A 22,160-nucleotide genomic window follows, 5' to 3' on the forward strand; every position below is an offset into this window, starting at 1 on the left:
CCGTTAACCAATAAAAAAAAGGCCTTACTATCCTTTATCTAGTTGTGTCCATCTTGTGTTCTCCAAGAGCCCTTTGCTGATGTCTCCCAATATTGTACTTTTGAGAGTATCATCAAGTACATATAATATATCAAGTTTATAATAATCACTTAAAGATGGACAACCATATAGCATTACACACTTGCGGCTAGGACCCACTTAAACTAATTGAGAGACCGTCTCTATGACCGAGGTTCAAACCCTCCTGATTTGACCAAGGGCGATTTAGTCAACTAAGTTATTCAGAAATGGACGCCCATTCTGTCACAACAGAGTAGAAATCACTAATTAATTATTTGCAGAGAATTTGGGTACATCTCTCTTGTTCTTTTCTCAAGGGATAAAACGATGATAGATTATGATATTAGACTGATTTCCATACAAATCCCTACTAACTTTTCACACGGAGATTGTACCAAAAACATTGAAAAGTTGACCAAAATGCCACCATGGTTAATATTTGCATATTCAAACTTAACGAAACATTTTTACGCTAGCTATTTGGACATTAAATAGAGACATATTGTTTCCCATTTGACAAACATGCCAATTACGGCTTGATTTACCGTCCCCAAACAAATTCGGGACCTGTGTCAAAAGAAGATGGTCCAATGGTCATATAAAACCGGTTTAGCTGAACCATGAATTCTGTAGGTACAAATTATGTGATCAAGTGTCCCCTGCTCCATTTCAAAAGGTCACTGAGGACAAGAAACACGGTCTAATCAGACACTGGCATGCAACTTGCGGTTTGGAATCACTAAATAGCATGAAATAAAAGAATTGTTTAGTTTAAGCAGGGAGGACACCCTGTGCGAATGGTTTCACATTAAAGTTAAACATGTGGTCCAACCACAAACTGTAATGATACCTGCAGGTACAAGTGCAAATCACAACAAGAAACATAAAACTTATTTTTCATATTTATTTTTTTTGTAAATTTATTAATCCCAGTTTATCATATTTTCTTAGTCAATTTTAACTGTGAACAATATGAAATAGTATAAAGTAATACAGTGAAAACTACAGGGACAAGCCTAGTAGTCGAAAAATTCAAAAATAATCCCTGTGCATTACGTAAGGGCCAATTAAAACAATGAACTATAGGAATTATAACAGCACAAAATGTCAGTATGCATTGGCAACATTTTACTTTGCCTCAAAATATTCAGAGCTGTTATGAGTGTGCTGTGAATAATACAATGAAAACTACAGGGATTAGCCCAGAAGTTGACAATTCAAAAATAAACCCTGTTTAGATATGAAATTTATTATATGCCTTTGTCAAACATTTTGTCTCAGTCAAGCCCATTATAGGAACCTTAGAATCAGTCAATGTTAAACTATGAAAATTTATAATTTAGAAATATGAATAAGATATAAAAATAAAACAGTTAAAAGATAATCAAATTAAAATTAATCATAAGCGGCCTCCCTCATCAAATTGAAAATCTTGACTGATTCGGTTCAACAAAATTTAATTCTTTATTATTATTTTTTATTTAAATTATACATGTTATTTTCAGAACATTAAGTAAGAAATATGACATCTGTTTATTTAACCTTATAGTAAGTTTTTTCATTCATTCGTGAAATTTAAATTTCTCCAATTTCCTAAACAACCTGGCCATATTTGTCTTGTTATCCCAAGGTGTCTCCGATTACAGTACAAGGGCATTTGCGATTAACTCGATTTGTCAACCAATTATCATTGTCAAAGAAGTAAATATTTAACAGGAGCTTTTTGAATAATAAAAGAAGTGCTTGGACAATAGTGAAAATTAATGCTTCAATTAAATGTCATTTTTTACCTGTCGCTTGAGTTTTTTTTGAAAGAGTGTCGCTGGTTTTCTTCAGTTTATTAGCATTTTATTTCAAATGTTTGTACGAGAATTAGCGAGAGGTCACTTAAGCTCCTTCAGGTGACACAGGAGTTTAGGCAGTTTGATGTTGGTTTTTCCTGTGGTAAAAATTCTTGTAAGCGAGGGTTCTGATTGAGATGTTTGCAAATAATGACCACCTGGTATTATAGTTGAAGACTTTGGGGCAGATTAATTCTGTCAAAAAATAGATTGACATAAAGCTTATAGTTGTTGGCAATTTCTAAAATGAATTGTGACATAAATAGGTCTTTAAAAAAGGGTCTCAAAAATGATAGGGCCTAAAAAAAAAATTGTTTGGTTAGGGTTACATCCTTTTCAAAAATAGGTAGGGTAGGTAGGCTTTTTATTTTATTTTTTTATTAGGCTTTATATAAGAATGTCATTTTCATCATTGGAGAATGGTGTTAAAGTTATCTTCTTTATATAAGCAATTAAGGTTTTAAACTACATATAAAAGCAAAAAAAAAATTATAATTTTTTTTTTAGTTTTTCATTTTTTTTTTCAAACTGACAATAAAAACATTAGGGTCGGCGCCTATTCTGTAGGTCCGTAGGTAGGGTCGGGTAACCCGAACCAAATGTATTTTTTTTAGGCCTAGGTATGAAAAGGACAAAGTTCTTTTCTTTGATTTGTTTCAAGTCCAGTCAAACCAGCAAAGCATGTCGCCAATTCTTACCTTGCCATTACAGTATAATAACTGTATTAAATAAATATAATTAATGCTTTGTTTTTAACTGTTATCAATGAAGCCTATTTCAATGTCAACATATAACAACTAAAAATCTGAAAATTAGATTATTTTTTTAAAGGTTCGAAAAAAACTCCAGTGCCCAAGGGCTTTGACAGATAGGGTCGGGTTAAGCCTTTACCGGTAATTTAAACACAGGGGGTTGTCTTTTTAAGGCCAAAGCAGAAAAAAATAATGAATAATTTTAACCATACAAGAACACTTTAGCTGCAAGTGCTTGATTATGCCCAGGGTAACACTTCTACAGTTTCTTATTTGACCATGGGATGTAACTCAACAAGTGCTGTAGCCAGGGTCATGTGACAATGTGTAGGTGTCGGGTAAAAAAGGCCCAGAACCCGCAAGGCCCAGTAAAAAAAGGACCAGTCTGTTATTTTACCTATTGTATGCAAACCCTACAGCAGATATCCTCTTTTCAGATCTCTATCTTTCTTTTAAAAACATTGTGTTATGGCATTTAAAATGCAACATCATAATTAAAGATACGTTTTAAGTCGCTGGATACATTGGACAAAACTAAGCATAAAAATACTCATATGTCAAGGTTACAAAATAAATCAGGTTTGTATAAACTTGAATCACAGTAGCATTCTGCTGTTCTGATGTGTACAAAAACACGTTATGTATTTTGATAAAAATTTTGCTTTCAAGTATATATTTACAAGACATTAAGATTTATCACCAGGAAATAACATGAAATACCCGTTTTCATACTGGGCCTTTATGAAAGTGGGCCTTTTTTGAAGTGAGCCTTTATAGAAGTGGGCCTTTTTGGAAGTGGGCTTTCATGAAAGTGGGCCTTTTTGGAAGTGGGCCATTTTAGAAATGGGCCTTTTTGAAAGTGGGCCTTCATGAAAGTGGGCCTTTTTTTAAGTGAGCCTTTTTAGAAGTGGGCCTTTTTGGAAGTGGGTCTTTTTAGAAGTGGGCCTTTTTGGAAGTGGGCCTTCATGAAAGTGGGCCTTTTTTGAAGTGGGCCATTTTGGGAGTGGGCCATTTTAGAAATGGGACTTTTTTGGGAGTGGGCCTTTTTGGAAGTGGCCCTTCATTAAGTGGGTCATTTTTGAAGTGAGCCTTTCTGACCAACATTCTAATGTGTACAATAAGCACCTGAAGATTAACTCAAAATAATTTACCTTTCATGGTTTCGGAGTTAATATAGTAAAAATCAAATTCCTGCATGATAAAAATGACGTCTCCGCAAAAATAATGCTACCTATATGACAATTCCTCTACTGTCTACCTTGTTACGGAGGAATTCACATGCAATAAATGATTTAACTAAATACTTCATCATCTCCATTGATTGCAATCGAAAGTGAGAGCCATAACTCAACCCTTATAACATGACAAAACATATTCAACATTTCATTTCTTCATATGGAAACCATACACGAGCAATAATATTTGCATTTCATAAAATTCCATTCCTGGATTAACAATCAAAACTTACATTAACCAAAATTCAGTGTTTTGACTTCAATGACCACTTCGACATTTTCCCAAAGTAAACTCTGTCAAAAATGAAATGGACAAAAATCCCCCAACCCTTAAGGGCAGCACTTGTTTTAATGGGTTTATGAGTGAAAAGTTTAGATAAGTTTCGAGTGTCCACTAAAACGATCACTGAAATTCTCGTTTGCATTTATCAGTCCGTAAATCTTGTACCGACAGATGGGCTAAACATTGGTGTTCAAACTAAAATCAGGTGATCATTTAATATTACGATTTAGATTTATTACATTATTTATATTACCACAGCAGCAGAAATTTTATAACAAGAATTAATTCCCAAATTCATATACAAAACATTAGAGTTATAATTCTTGTGCTCTGGCCAATTTAAGCTTAAGACATTGTCATCTTTAAATGTTCAACATTTTAATTACTTCCTTACAGTTATAGTTTTCTCAGGTAATTTTAGAGCTGGACAAAGTTTCACTAAACTGAACAAGAGGAGATATATGCAAAAGCAAAGAAGTTTATATCTCCAATTTCAAATTCTTAATGGAAGGCCTGATCACATAGCCATTAATCTGCGTTCCAAGTTTAAACAGAGGAGGAGGGGGTGGGGGGAGGCTGAAGAGGATCTTAAGGAGAAGAAGGACAGAATGGGGAGGGGGAGGGGGAGATGAGGAAGTAGGGAGGATGAGGAGAGAGAACGAGAAGGACAGAAGGAGGAGGAGGGAGGGGGAGAAAAGAGGAGGAGAAGGACAGGAGGAGAAGAAAAGGGAGAAGACATAAGTGTGTATGGTTGCATATAAGTTGGCTACAGCTGCTTCACACAGAGTAAATCTTACTTTTAAAATATGTTATGTTACAATTTGACTGAGAGAGCATAATAGTTACTAAACAATGAGCAAAAGTGACTGTGTTGTACCTTATTTGCATCTGTGCATGTTTTAAATTATAAGAACAGGTGCCTGCACCTTGCATGAATCACAGACATGTCGCGACGGTATGCAAATTGCCACTGGGAATTTACAGCTACTTTAAACTTGAACATTTTATTATGACCACAAAAACCAATGAAATTTCAGAATACTTTAATGATTATAAGATGATTATTTCAGCGTTCTTGTTGTACATGTACGCCAAACACTTGACCGCGATTTGTTAACTCCCTTGATATACTTTAAACAACTTGCAGACATTGAGCAAAGTTAATATAAGAATTGGCATATACATCATGATCACATCGAAATACTAAATGCAATAATAACAATATAAAATGATTATAAGATGATTATAAGATGATATTTTTAATATCCTTTAAAAATGTTACCTCCCTTGATAGACTACAAAACGGAACAAAATGGTTTTCAGACATTCCTCAAAACAGAGCACTCAGGAGTGTTGGTGTATACACCATGATTACACACTATACTTGAATGATTATTAAATAATAATGTTTTTGTATTCTTTGTTTCTATTTAACACCTGTAACCTGTCAATTTAAATCGCTTAGGCCAGATAGTTACTGAAGAGTGATGTCCCTTGATATACTCAATTTGGACACAATTAGAGCAGTCAGTTAACTGTTACATAATTTTCAGTATGGAGAAAAAAATTTTTAAGGATAATCATCACTGTCCACCCCTTTCTGAAAAACCTTGCCCTAAATGATTTTTACATTACAAAAGTTGGGCAGCACAAGAAGCAGTTGAAAATAGGAGTGGTAAAATGGCCAAAAAAAAATAAAATATTTGTCATCATTATAAACAACAGTGCTCTTTAACCAAAAAAATACAATATTGCTTTCAATCTGGAAGAAAAAAATCTTCAATTGAAAATTGAATCTACAAGAAACAGGTGGTATTCAGAAAATCTTCAAGAAAATGTAAGTTTAAATCGGAAAAGCTTTTTTCTCCTTTTTTCTATAATTCCTGCATTTCAGCGCATACTGTGCATCTGAGTATCAAAATTCTTGATAAAATACAGAACACATTAATACTGAAAAAAAAACAGCATTTTTTTCAGCAAATCATATAAAATCAGACTTTTGTATGATTAAAATGCTGTGAATTTCGTAGTTATGATCACGACTTATCAAATTCATTTATCTTTTAAACACGAAGACTTCTCTGAACCTTAATGGAACTTGGCAGGAATCTGCGCGCTAGGTTGACTACTATTTTTATGCATCAGGATGATCATCAAATGCTGTTGTTTTTTGTATGCAGGGTTTTCACTCCTACACACAGGGTACAGAAGGTAGAAAAATCAGCTCTCTGTATGTTTATTAAATATTGCTCTCCCTGGGCCAATTTCTGAACACTGTGGCCTGAGCGCGAGAGTGGTTTGGCCAATTTAAAAAAATGCAGGGTGCTGCAGAAAAGGGACAGGGTGCTTATCAGGAGAAAAGGGCACATACATTGTATCGGACATACAGTGCAGGAACTGAAACATTATGAATTTGACAGAAAATGTTAAGAATTGTATGTGTTTAATTATAGTAGTACTTAAATCAACTTTTGCGGGTGAGAGGTCCGCCCTACTGCCACTCATTCAATACACACTCCCTTCGTCAGATTTTTTGTTGACAATGTATCAGCCAATGAGGTAGTATTCTTAGACAGTTTGATGACCTGAAGTAACATTTTAATGATTAAGAAGGTCTCGTTGGCTTTGCTCACTCCACCCATTCTTAATCATTAAAATGTTACTTCATGTCATCTTACTAGGCACAAGGGTGCAACCAAAAGAGAGGACAATGAGGTTCCATAAAACTAAAATTAGCTAAAAAAAACTAGATTTCTTTTGTTTGTTTGTTTTTTGTTTTCAAAAAAGTGCAAAAATGCTTTTAACAGTTATAGATTAATCATTCAAAAAAAAAATCCCCTTTAATTAATTCAAGTCTAAGCATTCAATTCTGGAGTTTCTGAAAGTAATAAAATGCAATTAATTCATATTAGCTATTGATTCAGTTCTCAATTTATATTAAAGTACACGAAGTAGCAGAATTTTCTAAAAAATAATTTCAAACGTAATTCAAAGGATGTAATATTCAAAGATTACAAATTTTCAACAGTGTAATTTAAAAAATAATAATTATTCACGTTCATTATGTAAGTGTTGTGTAACCTATTACTGGTGCATTCTGATACTTAATTACTGGATGCAAAAAAACTTGGTAAAAAATAAAAATGTACTTGTCAATCAATTAAACAAAGCTTGATCACATATTGCTGCTCTACACTTAAGACTTGTACCAACTAAATGGCGGCTCTGCACGGTCAGTTTAAACACTAAGTCAATGAGCTGTTCTTGTGAGTGTAAATTAAAGCTACATTTTAATTGATCCATTCAAGAGAAACAGATTCAAACTGTACATGTACTCTATAGATGCTAGAAAGGATATGAGCCCTAGAGCCTCTTCAGTGGTTTGTTCCAGGTGATATGTAAAAATTATGCCCAGTCCTGATGGGGTTTTGTTTGTTTGAGGCGTGAAGTTGATTGACAGACTACAGAAAATGTTGCACTTGTTTGAAGATTCACTTGGTAGATAATGGCCGAGTGAATGCTTTAAAAACTTGAAATTTTTGCTAAGCACAAACAGTCGAATGTTGTATGACGTCAGCTGATGAAGTCCGCTGTACAAAAAAAAAATAACAGCCTTCAATTTGGCTGGCCATCAACTTCTAAATGAGACTATTTGTAAAGTTCTTATTAACAGCACTTTTTATAATTAAATGCAAAGTAAGACTAAGGATTTACAGAAATTATCATTTCTCTTCTTAAAATTTAGAGTCAAACTATATTATAAAGTACTAGGGGTGCCAATATAAGAGAAAATACCTAGGAAAACGCCCCCTACCTGTCTATAAGGACACGGACATATAACCGCTTATTCGAGACCTTAATTTCCTGTCAGGATACTGTTTACCTTTCTTATCTCCTGTCTTTGACATAAAATGGGTTGTCAGTTTATTAATCTGTCCACATTATCGTGGACAGGCCAGTTCAAATTGATCGCCCAAAACCCGTAAGATGAATTATTGACATGGTCGTTATAAATTATCTTTTTCAGCCATTATTATGCCAGAACATTGCTAGGTTGTCAGCGTAAAAATATGAAATTGAATTGCAGAGCGCAACTACAATAATTTGTGATTGGTATGGCGCGAAGCCTGATAGAGTGACCTGTCCAAAACAAAGAATGCTTTTTTATCAGACAGTCTAAGACATGAATTTTTTCTATGAAAAATTGAAGAAAAAATAATGAGGAATGCAAAAAATGATCCGAAGATAAATTAGAAATTATAATTCCGCTGTAAAATAATGCAATTTGGGGTAAAGAGAAATTGGACAATATTAATTCAATGGTCAAGTTATATGTATATATAATAACATTGAAAGATGTTTCTGATATATTTGCAACATTTTAGAACAAAGATAAATTAGGAATTATCACTCCACTGTAGAATTATGCAATTTTGGGTAAAATAAATCAGACAATATTAATTTAATGGTCCAGCAATAGCATCTAATTATGGTTCATAATTATTATAAAATATTTGAAAAGTTGGACACAGTCAGTCAGAAATATATCAAACTGGAATTAAAACCAACATTTTACATCAAATGACTGATTTCCATAATTTTGCATTATCATTAAAGGAAGTGTAATTCTTTGTGACTAAAAATGCATCGTTTATCAGTGGAATCTTAAAATATGCTAATCTGGGATAATGCTGAATAACGTCTGGAACCTCTGTACGCGACTTAAGGAAAAACTTAGTCCATAAATTATGAAATATTAGCAGAGTGTCATCTTCTTCATAATCAAAAGGCTGTCAAACGTTGATACAGGCACCTGCATTTAAATACCATTTGGTTAAGCGTCGGGGTTCGTAAACCAAACAAGCTAGCTGAGTCGATCAACAAAATAACGAGTACTTTGGCCGAAAGGATTTAAGAAACGGACGAAAATGACATATTTTTTAAGTTGCATTTGAGTGCAACGACAGAACATACATCACACAACGTTTACACAGACTTTAATGGATTTAGAAGCTCTGCATGCATAAAAGAGTGTATGTTAACAGAACGTCAAAAACATATTGGAAAGAAATCAACCGGATTAAGATGCCACTCGTTACCAGCTTTCAAAGATAAAGCCTGTCATCCTCGGCTTGTGACCTTCACCTTTATCAAAACGTACCAAAGAAAAATGACATGAAATGCTGCAGAATTTTAAGTTATGACTCAATAAATAATCTGCCTACTTTAAGATAAGGCATGAGTAATAAATGAAATAAATCTTGTTTGTTTTAGTCAAAATGAGTTATTAATAAAAGTTTATTGAACATTCAAGAGGTGAATACAACTGAATGCTTTTAAATTAATATATTACATTCGATCAATCGTGAATTTTTGACCAGACTATGTCAAATTTTTAAGATTTTCGCAATCTGAAATTTGCTTAAAATATAAGATAAAACCTTCATATTGTCTGTGACAGTTGAGGCAGGGGTAGGGGAAAGTAAAAATGCATAAATCAAGTCCCCAAAGTCAAAGATAGTTTCTTAGGGTTTTTCACACATTTTTGTCCCCAAAATTAGTTTTCTCAGTAATACATCTGAAAACATCTTAACCTCTAGGCCACAAAGACTTTTACAAAAGGAATGGAAATTTCAACCTTTTCAGGGTTCAAATTTAGCACTCGCACACTCGCAAAATGCGAGCCAAAATTGAAAAATGTGAGTTGAATTTAAAGACACACTCACAAAAATTTGCGAGTTCAAAATTTGCAGAAAACATGCAATCCTCGAAATAAATATGAACATAATCGGTGATCAATTCCTGCACAGTAGATATAAAACTAATTTTAGAAATGCCTACTTTCATTTTGCAATAATCACACAGAAATTGATGACGTAGATTAACGTTATGCGCACAGGCAGGTATTCGTTACTATATGTGGCAGGTACTCGTTACTAAATGTATTTTTGTACACTGGTCTTTCGTTTCCATTTTTGGCGGCGGTATTTAGCAATAATCGTATCGAGACACAGTCTGTATAATGATGACAAGCAAAAAGATAAGGTTTTTTTATGTTGATTTTAAAATTGCCGACGGCTGATGGCAATGATCGATCAGTTCCAAAAAAAGAAGCCAAAATGGTTATCCGTCCATTTAAATTGTTTGATGTGGAAGAGGGAGTTGAACATTAAATTGACCCTCAACACAGACGACGAAAGGAACGTTTTCAAAATATTTTGCCTGATCAGACTTCCTCAGTACATACTTTCAGTGTTACATATATGATGATATCGTTTAATGTACAATTACATGATTTTTTATTAAATCAATAACACTATTCCTTAAACCATTGTTTTCCATACAATATATACTTTTTCCTAGCAAACACAAAGGTTTGCCTTAATTAAAAACAAGAGCTGTCACAGAGACAGCGCGCTCGACTATTCCGCCGCTTTTTAATGTAAGGATTGAAACGTTTAGGCGAAACATGCATGGATCACTGTTTATGTGATTTCAATGCAATACATGGTGTGCTGAGATATTAACATAAATGTGGTTCTATGCAAAATTTTAACTAGTATTTCTAAGTCTAATAATAAAGAGCCATTATTTGCAAAATACAGGTATCCAACTTGGTTGTTCAATTAAGTTGGGTAGTTGAATACCATTGTATAATTAGTCTCAATGCAATACATCAAATAGTTGCTGAGATATTATCCTATGTGTGCTAACATGCAAGACCTTAACCAGAATTTGTAAGTCGCATAATAAAGGGGCAAAAATTATATATTATAAAAGATACAGTTATCTTACTTAATTAAATAAGAAGGTTAAATAGATGGGAGCCTGTGTGTAAAGTTTCAATGCAATACATGATGTATTCGCTGAGGTATTGACTTAAAAGTGGTTACATGCAAAACCTTAACCAGAATTTCTATGTTGAATACAAAAGGGGCCATTATTTTAATTTAATGCAAACTGGAGTTAACTTACTTGGTTATTTAAGTAGATTGGATGGTTGAGCACCATTGTTTAAAGTCTCAATGCAATCCATCAAGTAATTGCTGAGATATTAACCTATGTGTGCTTACATGCAAAACCTTAACCAGAATGTCTAAGTCAAATAATAAACGCCCATAATTTGCATTAAATTCAAATAATTGTTATCTAACTTCATTAATTTAGTATGTAAGATAGTTGGGATACATATCCAAAGTTTCAATGCAATAACTGATGCATTTACTGAGATAATGACTTAAAGGTGCTTACATGCAAAACCTTAACCAAGGTTTGACGCCAACGCTGACGCCGACACCAACGCCAACGCCAGAGTGAGTAGTATAGCTCTCCTTATTCTTCGAATAGTCGAGCTAAAAATGCAATGAGTGTCTGGATTTGCGAGTTGAAAATTTAACCAGTCGCAAAAACTTGCAACTATCAAAAAAAGTTAAATTCAAACCCTGCTTTTAACAATACATTGATAACATTACGTGATAATTAATGACAATCAACCAATCACGCAACAACAATTAACCCATTATTAATGCTTATACAAATTGTGGCCAATATTTGAGAAAAAATACAACATTGGCTGAAGAGTTCCAGTATTTGGTATCTTAGTTTTAACACTCCTATACATGATTTGCCACAGTTTCGTCATACAAAAACATGAGCGAGTCCCTTTAAGGGTTTTGTTGCATTTTCTGGCCTTATCTGCATAATTATGTACAGTAATAACTCGGCAATTTAAAAATTTCAAGTACAGCCTCAATAAAAATAAAATTTACAAATGACCATAAACTGGTGACCAAACTGTTTACATTCTCAAACGACCTTGTCCTCGATCATACTTGTCAACAAAAGTGGGTTAAACAAAGGTGAATTTACTCAGGTTTAATCAGGTTAACACAGTCTGCTATTCAATTTCATTTTAACCATTTTCCACAGTCCTTTTCATAAAAAAAATTAACAAAATGTTTTACATTACCAGATGTTTTTTGGTTGTTGTTTTTTATAGAAAACAAGGACAAATTAATACTAAGACTTTATTGCACTGAATATTTTAGACAAATATTTAGCTTGATATTTATTAAAATTTCTCAATAATAATACAACTTTTATTCAACTCTAATCTGAATGACAAAATTATATTCACTGTAACATTTGCATTGTTGAAAATATTTACTGATTTTTTATTTTGAAATCTGAACTATGCGCAAAAATTGTTTCGATTATTATGAACTATAATAGCAATTTATATTCAGACATAGTCAATTCAAAATGCAAACTTATTCACCTCCAAACATGCATTTATAAAAACAAAACTATTTGAGAGCACATTTTTGAGTGCCGCTACAAAACGAAAGGAAATTTCACAATATTTCTTTGTTACAGATTGTCAGCCGGATTTATAACCATGACACAATCATCTCTTTAATTCTTTATCATCATATGGAAATGTCTAAATTTCATACAAGCTGTCAGCATTTCTGTAATTTATTAGATCAACCATTATGACTTAAAATATTTTTGTAAAATTATGCTTGAAATATTAAAATATACATATGAATAAAACTGCCATATATTAGTGTCATTTTCATGCAATTTAAGCAAGAAAATATACAAAAAGTGTTCAAAATTATATTTTGTCAAGCTGGATAACAACATTTTTCAAATCTGCTGAACTTTTATGTTGGTAAATATCAGCATGCAATCATATTGATTTCAATCAGGTGAACTGTATAATATTTCAACAGAGGCTGGACCAGTAGACAAAATATTATCTTGAACACCAAGCTGTATGGTAACTAGTATGTTTGCATTAACGTAACTGTCGCATTTAACACCATTTATTTTAGGATTATGAATTTTGAGTCCAATTTTTATGAATTTCGAGTCCAATTTTTCGAGTCCAATTTTTATAGATAAAGTAACCTTTTTGGTATTCAAAGAATGAAGGGATTTCCACCCAATTTTCAGTAAAACAAACCACTAATGTTGATTCTTATTAGTTTAAGCTCAAATGCTTTTATAAATCTCTCTCGAGCTCAGAAACTGGCATTGGTGTCCTTTTCAAGAGGCCATGAAAAAGTACCCCCTGGTGGGGATCAAACCCACAATATCTTGGGTGAGACTGGCGGACGACCTTTACCACTATAGAGTCCACTCCCACTTTAAACTCTTCAACTTTTGTATCCTTAAGACACAAAGAATGAACTGTTGATCCAGTCTCCCAGTAAAGCACCTAAAAGTAATTATGCTATTTTTGTACGCTATTTTCAGATCAAGCACGAAGAATAGAGCAGCACTACAATATTTTTCTTATTTCAAATATTGAATGCATTTCAATTTCGCGGATAAAAGCATTACATTTTCTTCAACTAAGACTCAACGTGGCGCTACACAGCATTGTAATTATCGTTTATGATGAGATCTTTTCATAATCAGTCGATTGCGATATAAAAATTTCGACCCATCCATTGATCCAAGATAATTCCTTTCAAATAATTTGCTCCTCATAATGAAATCAACATGAACCACTGCACTCAGAGAGAGGGACGGGGCGGTGCGTCCATTGATTTTGCACATAGAAGTGGAAATTTTACACAAATTTCATTTTATCTCAATTCAATACTTTATAGAATTGAAATACCTCTCCTGAGACGGTGTATAAAAGTAACATATTAATAAGATATTAATGTTAAATGTCTCTTTAGTCATCAATTGTGTGGGGAAGTCAATGAAAACTCGTATAAGCTCCGAAATTCAATACATCTATTTGTTGCAAACATTGAAGTTCATGATAATTTTCATCGTAATCATCAATGCTTACATCGAGAGATCGTACAAGCACTTGACGGTGTTTTAGAATGTTTTTGTATGAATTTTCCAGATCTCCATAATTGAAAACAAACTGGTTGAATGCCCCCCCTCCATATAATCTTCACAGGTGCAGAATTTTTACCCGCTAAATGAACTTTTTCTGTAAAACATGTCTCGCTAAGCACCCATGCCTGTAAAAAAATCTTAATCATTTTTTGTAAATAATGATACACAAATTTTCTGTCAAAATCTTTTAAAAGAAAATGAGAAATTCAGGAAGAAAATATGAAATGAACTTGATTTTATTTGCATGCTAAACAAGAGAGTTCCATTTAGCTACATAGCTGTACTTATCTCGAAACTTTTACTGTCGGAAATGATCTTTCCATAATGAATAATCATATTGTAATATTGTAACCACAAAAATAGAGGAGTGAAAAATAAAAAGAAGCAAACTCATTAGAAGGACTTTTGAAGTTCCTTTTTAAATTAAAACTAAGGCCAAAAAGTGTTGTTATTTATAAATATAATGAATACCAAATCAACCCTTATAATTCTCATGTCCCAGCCAATAAAAATATATTATTAGCTAGCTTGGCCAAATTTATTAAAATAAAAATAGGGTAGGTTTTAAGGTATAGGCATAACTTTTTTTCTCTGTTTTTGGAGAACCAGGATTCTGTACCAAAACGACCAGTAGCAGGGTATATAATCACCTTAGTGCAAGAACTCAATATCTGCTTCTATATCTATATGTAGTTATTGAGTTATTGCACTAAGGTGACGATATATACCACTATTGTAGAAAATAGTAAATAAAATATAGTCAAATTTTAAAATGCTCACTAAAAAATGCACATTTAGGAAATTACGGTAAAAATTCTGCACAGCCAAAAAGTGAATGATCGGGAGGAAAAAAGGGTAGATTGTGTTATTGGAAACAAACAAATATTCAACGCCCTAACAGTGTAACCACATCATTTTTTGTAAATAAAATGTAGTTTATTACCAAGGCCAAAAAGAAATGGTGTTGTGGTTTCAGTTACATTCTGACAAAAAGGCATATCAATTTTATTTCGGCTGTGTGTGTACTGTGAGTGTTTACAAAGTATGTATATGGTTTCGAAATTCTGAAAATAGTGTTGCCAAGAAAGTTACTCATCAATTCATGCAACTATAGCGCCTAAGTAAAAGTGCAACAGGATTTACATTTGAACAAAAATAGAGGCATAATTATATAGGGTTTGGACTTTTAGTAGAGTCGGGCAGGTAACCCGAACCATAACATAATTGTGTTACACCTTATTCAAAATTTTGTTTCCTTAGAATGTTAAAACATGTCAAAAAAGACAGCCATCAAAGTCAAATAGATTTCCATTTTAAATGATTTATATTTCAGAATACAGTGGATGTTTTGAGGGAAGGAGTAGGTGGATGGTAATTGAATAATTATCATGGCCCTATTCTCTTGTTTGGCAAGTTCATTTATTAATATTTACAATAAAGGTTTCAATCTCAAGGCCTCTTGAATAATTTTTATTACCGTAAAGCCTCCGACAGGGAAGTGTCAACAAAAACACAAATTCAATAAAACTTGAATGCATCTGTGGTCCAGCCAGTGTTTTAATGCCAGTTTTAAGGGACTGGTGGTGAGGCCCTTTGATAGGGAAAAATAGCGTTGATTTGGCATAAAGGGAATAATAGTTTAAAATTAACGTGATTCATATTTAATGTTCAACTTGTTTTAAAACATTTTATTCATCAAACCTATGGAACTGCCAGCTATTACACAATTGAGTGATTAAATGGACTCCAGGTTATAATGCATCTGAAAACATTTATTTTATAATTATTTTACTCTTTGATACCGAAATCCCAGAAAAAATACAATTAAAGTATTAAAACAAAATCTGGTTTCAGACAGGATTGAACCCACGCTTGTGCACAGTCACGAAAAAAATAGAAAACTTATATATCTTAGCTAATGGGATCTTTTTAAAAAATGCATTCATAAAATATTTACACATTGAAATGAGAAGGGAAGATTTTCGCCATGCTGTAATTTAATACAATCATGGTTCTCAATAAGTTTTGGTTGTACTGTGGCAAATACAAATATAACATACCTGCTTCATGTGCTTTGGGTTCATTTAAGACAGATGCTTTTAGGGAAAAAAAACTTTTTTGGCAAATTTGAACTGATCTTAAAGTCATTTGAACTGTCCATTTCAGCCAGGCAGGCCGCTCTCATTCAGAACCGTTTCACTTGAATCATACATGTGCGATATGCAAATGGAATTTAATAGCTAAATACAGCTAATGAACCACATAAGCCTAAAACAAACAGAAAATGCAGACATTCTTTACATGCACACAGCAGAAGTTTTTTGCGACATATTGAAGTGAAGAACTTGACTCTCCAATGGCATTTAGTTCAGTTTACCTGTGACCTTCAATTTAATTAGTAACAACTATTTTCATTTCTAAATAGTTTAAGATCTAGGAGGTAAGAATGACAAAGTTGTTATTAAAAATTGATAAATTCATGATCTCCACAGCAAAATGAAGAATTAATAATGCATTTCCATGTTTATCTGATAGCATGTATTTAATCAGGAATAAGGCTGGACAATTTATAACAAAGTAATGTTATCATAAACATCTACCTGTCACTGTTAAATGGAACATATCAAATAATTAAACCAAGATATGAGTGCCACATATAAGATAAAGTGTGTTTTAATTACAAGTTGTTGTTTTTTCTTTCATACAAGTGTAATACTAATAGGGGTTTAGCCAGAATTTATGGAAGTGTGCTGCACCTTGTCCTTTTTCAGTAGCATAAGAAAATCTACCCTCATGGAGACAAGCAAGGTTGTCTGTTATTTCTGCTGTTATGGAATACAAATTATGACTGTCAAATATCTATTTTGAATTGTATTATCTGATTGTAAATATATTAATTTTTTTTTTATAAATTTGGCAGTTGAAACCAAATATTACTTTTACTAAACACATACCATAACATTTTCTGTCATTTTTTTCAAAGTTCAAATTAGTCATAGTGCTAAATACAATGTGCCATTTTCTCCCTTTATGAAAATTATAAATACAAAATCATTTAGACTTTGAAATTGCATTTTTAAAAATCAATTTAAAGTTATAAATACCCATAGTTTACACACTGAATAGGGCTACTACACTTTACATGAAAGACTCAATTAAAAATGATAATTAAAAGGTGTTGTTACTTGTAAAAAGAATTTTATCAGTGTATTTAAAAAATGTCCCTCTTGTGGACTTAACAAACATAAATGTTTTATATTTGTAATATTAAATTATTTAATGCAAGAAATATATAAAAACATAAAACTGTCTCTGTCAATAGATATTATAATGACTGCTTTCATAGACAAGGATTCAAGAAGATGTAGCAAAATCTGTAACTATTGTAAAATCACCAAGTAAGAATCTTAACAGGATAAGTCGTGTAATCTTCAGTCTAGAACAAATTGGCAAAGGTCAAGTAAAAGATGGAATTAATTAAAAATGAATTGAAAGGGATTTACAGCTATATCTTTCACAAATCATTTTACGTTTTTATTATTATTATTATAATTATTATTATTATCATATTACTATTATTATTTATCATCATTATTATAAGTATTATTAGTTCATATTTAGTATTCAAGTATTGTATCAGTTGGCACATTATTGTCATTCAAATTTAAACTAAGGTAAATATATTTTCTTATATTATAAAAACAAATATTAATTGGATTTTAATTGAACAGATAATGACTTTATATCTTCATTTTATGATAGGTCTATACTGTACTTAAGTATTAATAGTAAAATCATTTTATTTGCTTATTTATTCCCATGTTTTTCACACCCAGCATCAGTACCAACTTCAAAGACCGGCTGATAAGCCCAACAACAAAGATGAGAATACTTAACTATCAGCTAAACTTACCTAATAACCTAGAGGTTTCTTTCTCATCCAAATATAAATTCAGATGTTGTTCAGAACAAGGAATAATCCAGAGAATAATAATAAGTCCAAACCTAGCCATTTGAGGCGTCATGATGCACAGAACAATTGCTGTTATGAAGAATGAAAACACATCTCTTTTTGACAGCTCCTATGTTTCTAGGTCATAATCTCTAAACAATCAGAAAATTAAAAATATTGAAGCAGACTGCAAAAAGAACATTTAACCATGTAACTTCTATTAAATCCAAAATCATTTGTGTTCTATACCATACAAGTTTTAGAAAACAATTGAGTTTATTTTTTTGAAATAATTGTTTTTGGGGCTTAGAGACTAAATCCATGGCTAGATTCTATGAATTTTAACTAACTCTAACACTGTAGGCATTTGTCTCCCTCTATTTAAACCATCTGAGGGATAATAAAAGTTAAAACGAGCTTTCACATGGAAAATATATTAAATTTGGGCATGTTTTACTTTGCTACGTAAACGTGTAAACGGGTATTCGTTTATAGCAGCACTTATACTGTCATGCTATAGAACTTGCTTTTATAGCGACGCGGTAGAGTATCAGCCTGCAGAGCGAGAGGTCGTGGGTTCGTACCCCGACAGCTTAAGGAGTTTCCCGCCACTCGAAACTTATTATGTCTGCAACACCATGATGTATATGTTTAGAATACTATGAAATACAAAGCGGACACGATCATCAACGATAGACATTTGACATTGTTATGTTCTGATGTAACGTGCCCGCTGTATGTTCAATCGTTGTCGTAGAGATTATATGGATCGCTCTTATATTAAATTATCCTCAGGCTACTTTGCCTTATGATTTAAACAAATGATGGAAAAAATTATTTGTAAGTTAAAACATAATCAACCAAATAATCAGAATGTTACCCTGGATAGAGCTACCCTAGTTCTTTAACATGCACCACGGTATAGCAATGTCACACGGGAACCCCATTTAACTTCCCTCCCGGAAGACGATTAGTACTTTTAGTGTATGGCTGGGAATTGAACCTGGATTGACCACTAGACCACAGATCCGCCAATAATGACTTTTTCAGTTGAGCGACTCGCTCATATACTCCCCGTGCGGACGAAATCATTATTAATATGTGTACCAGGGTTTCCGCCAGCCCTTTATGGCTTGTCGGGCCCGACGTGCCATCCGCTGGCAAGGCTAATTACCGACACGCGTTAATTATGCCGACATGCTTAAATCCGCGTAGCAACAATCCTTATCAATACAATCATCAGTTTTGACAATACACAGTTTTGTTGCGATTGCAACAGTTGCAACGGTTGACTGACAGCCAGAAGGCGTGTCGGGACTATTACGGCATTTGTATCAGCCATTCAGGATCGCGACCTTCATCCCTATAATCATCTAGGAATGCAAAGTAAACAATAAGTGTTAATTGATTTCGGTTACATAAATCATGTGTCATTTTATTTTGTTTCTTAATCCCGAGTCTGTTTGTTAACCAATTATTAAATTGTAATTGAGAACCGGGTTAAGATATCTGTGTTAACAAGGGTTATGCTATGTCGTCGTATGTAATTGAGTCGCGATCCGGTCTTTAGTTTAGTGTAAAGTTATATTTCGTGTTGCTTATTATTAAACTTTGATTATTTTATCGTTCATTTAATTTATTTAGAAAAGAGATAAATAAATCTGAAAATACACATTACATTCCCTTTAAGTTATTATTTAGCCGACCCGGCTTTAAAAATATTAGCTGTTGCAGCTTTAAATACTTTACACGTTTTGCTGTGACATCAACAATTTCAATATAAATAATATCCGCACTAAACAAAACATGAGTCAATCAATATCGTCGATATTGTATTGTCAGAAAACTTGAGAAATACCAATAATTAATAAAGAGAAACCATTAAACCTTTTCACAAATATTTTTAATGTTAATCGGACTTGAGTTGGTAATTCTAAATCATAGGAACATAACTGTAAACTTGTTTAAAATGCAGGAAATTGCACCATTTTGGATACGAAAATAAAAAGAAATCGACAATGGGAGGGGTCACACGTCCCAAACCCTCCCCTTCGAACATGCCTTATAAAATTCCTGGCGCAAACCCTGTGTACAACGGGAAAATTCCACTTTGCAAAAACTTGAAGGGAGACAGCTTTATTTTTTTTTCTAATGTAATGTTCCCGGAATCATGTAGTCCGGAGCCCGGAAAATAAACATTTCTGTTTAAGTGAAATTTATAAAGTATTTTATTTTCGCTTTATCGCTATTACTTCTTTAGGATGATTTTGTGTATTTGATAATAATGTTACGATTTTAATATTAAATGTCTAAATCTAGTTAATCATAAATTGATACGAAAGAAGTTATATTCTTAACATTTCTACTTTTTCTAAAGATTGATAAACTTGACACCCCTACTCTGTAATGTAAGTTATATATAATGGTTTCGCTCATAGGGTTTGTTAAAATGGATCATTCCATTTTGGTCACGTGATGTTAGGGTATATAAGCAGCAGAGGCATAGAAATGGTTAGTTCGTGTCTCGACGCCGATGTGAGAACATCACGTTATAATATAGGAAAGCTTTGAAGTATCTTTTTTAACTGTTTAGGGCGGGTTCTGAACTATTGGAGGCTAGGAGAATTAAAGGGAAGCATTGGGAAAATCCCCACGAAATGCCCCCGCACCCCAGGGACCCTAGTTAAGGCCCATTCCCCTCTATATTTAAAGCGAAGACAAAACCACCTCATTAACCCGGCACTGCGTGGCCACCTGAAAGGTAAAAACACGGCCCATTTCCCCAGCTATCCCCGGTATACCCCCGGACCTGGGGGGCCGTGGTTACAATTGACTGGTGCATTAAAGCATAGGTGTTGTATAGTCTAAAATATTAGACGTGTTATACGGGATTCTTCCAATCCCTAACGTCTAAACGGGAATGTGCAAAAAACAGGGGTGTTTTAAAAATATTGAAATTGTTTTAAGTGAAGTATTTTATGGTTTAAATTGATCATAAAGAGTTATATTCATATTTTACCATGTAAGTGAAATGCTATTTTGCACTAAACAAGCATTTAATGCATTAAAACAAGTTGTTTACCTTTCCAATAAAACGAAAGTTGACTAACACAGAAAACATTATGCGAAGGGGAACAACTCGATACAATCGTAATAACTCGGCCTCCTCCGACAATGCTTCGAGATAGACCTCGTTATACAATCGTAACAACTCGGCCATGGCCGAAATGTTCCGAGCGATTTAAAACTGTGCCCTGAAGCCTTGCAGGTGCCCTTCATGTATATATCGTTATGTTTTGACAGAATGAAATGAAGAAAAGCCGTCAAACTCATAATTATAAGTTGGATATTTATTTTTTGTGTACGGAACTAATATAAAATAACATTATCTGGTAATATTTCTTGTTTTTATGATATTTTATAGACGCTATATGCTTTAACCCGGAATCCTGATCGGAACAACTACCCACTTTTGATACTAAACAATTTGTACGTGAAGGATTTGCCATATCAAAAATCTAAACAAAATCCGTCAACTTACAATTATTTGGACTAAGGTGTTGTAGTGTTTCTGTTTGTGCGTTCTTGGTTTTGGGATAATTAAACATTGATTCTTGAACCATAATAATTATTTCTCCAATCATTGGTTTTGGGATGATTAAACATTGATTCTTGAACCATAATAATTATTTCTCCAATCATTGGTTTTGTAAGCAATCTGCTGATCACTTGTATGTATATATTACTAATTTCATACTTAATTTTTGGGACAATGCAGTCCCAGAGTAGGTTTTGTTATTTAATATGAGGTACCGTGTCCGAGCTAGCTAGGGAAGTAGTCATTCTAAAATGCCGTCCAGGCCGTTTGCCTGGACTAACCATCATTCCAAAAAAAGCCTGGACGGCATTTTAGAATGACTAGCTAGGGAAGAAACGTTACACCAATACTCATTATGAAAAAAATTCCCGATTAATAAATAATGTTTAACATGATTCATTAAATTATTATTGTCGCTATTAAAATATTTGAAAGGAATAGAACAAGTCTGAAATTTATGTAAAACTAACCTTTAAAAAACACCGCCACGCATTTAACTTTTTTATGCAAATGGCCAATTTAGAACAAAGGGCGGTAATCGTGCAAATGTGCGGTTATGCTACACTAAC

General features: G+C 33.1%; 1 protein-coding gene across 1 annotated transcript in view; it reads right to left on the bottom strand.

The window, feature by feature from the left end:
* Positions 1-18,112, bottom strand: part of LOC128219922 (tyrosine-protein kinase RYK-like) — a 95,132-nt gene extending 77,020 nt beyond the window's left edge. The window contains 1 exon segment of the mRNA XM_052928098.1: positions 17,955-18,112. Coding sequence (XP_052784058.1) covers positions 17,955-18,066 — 112 coding nt within the window. The 5' untranslated portion in view covers positions 18,067-18,112.
* Positions 18,113-22,160: the final 4,048 nt, after the last annotated feature.

This window comes from Mya arenaria, chromosome 15, assembly GCF_026914265.1.
Source record: "Mya arenaria isolate MELC-2E11 chromosome 15, ASM2691426v1".
NCBI classification, from domain to species: Eukaryota; Metazoa; Mollusca; class Bivalvia; order Myida; family Myidae; genus Mya; species Mya arenaria.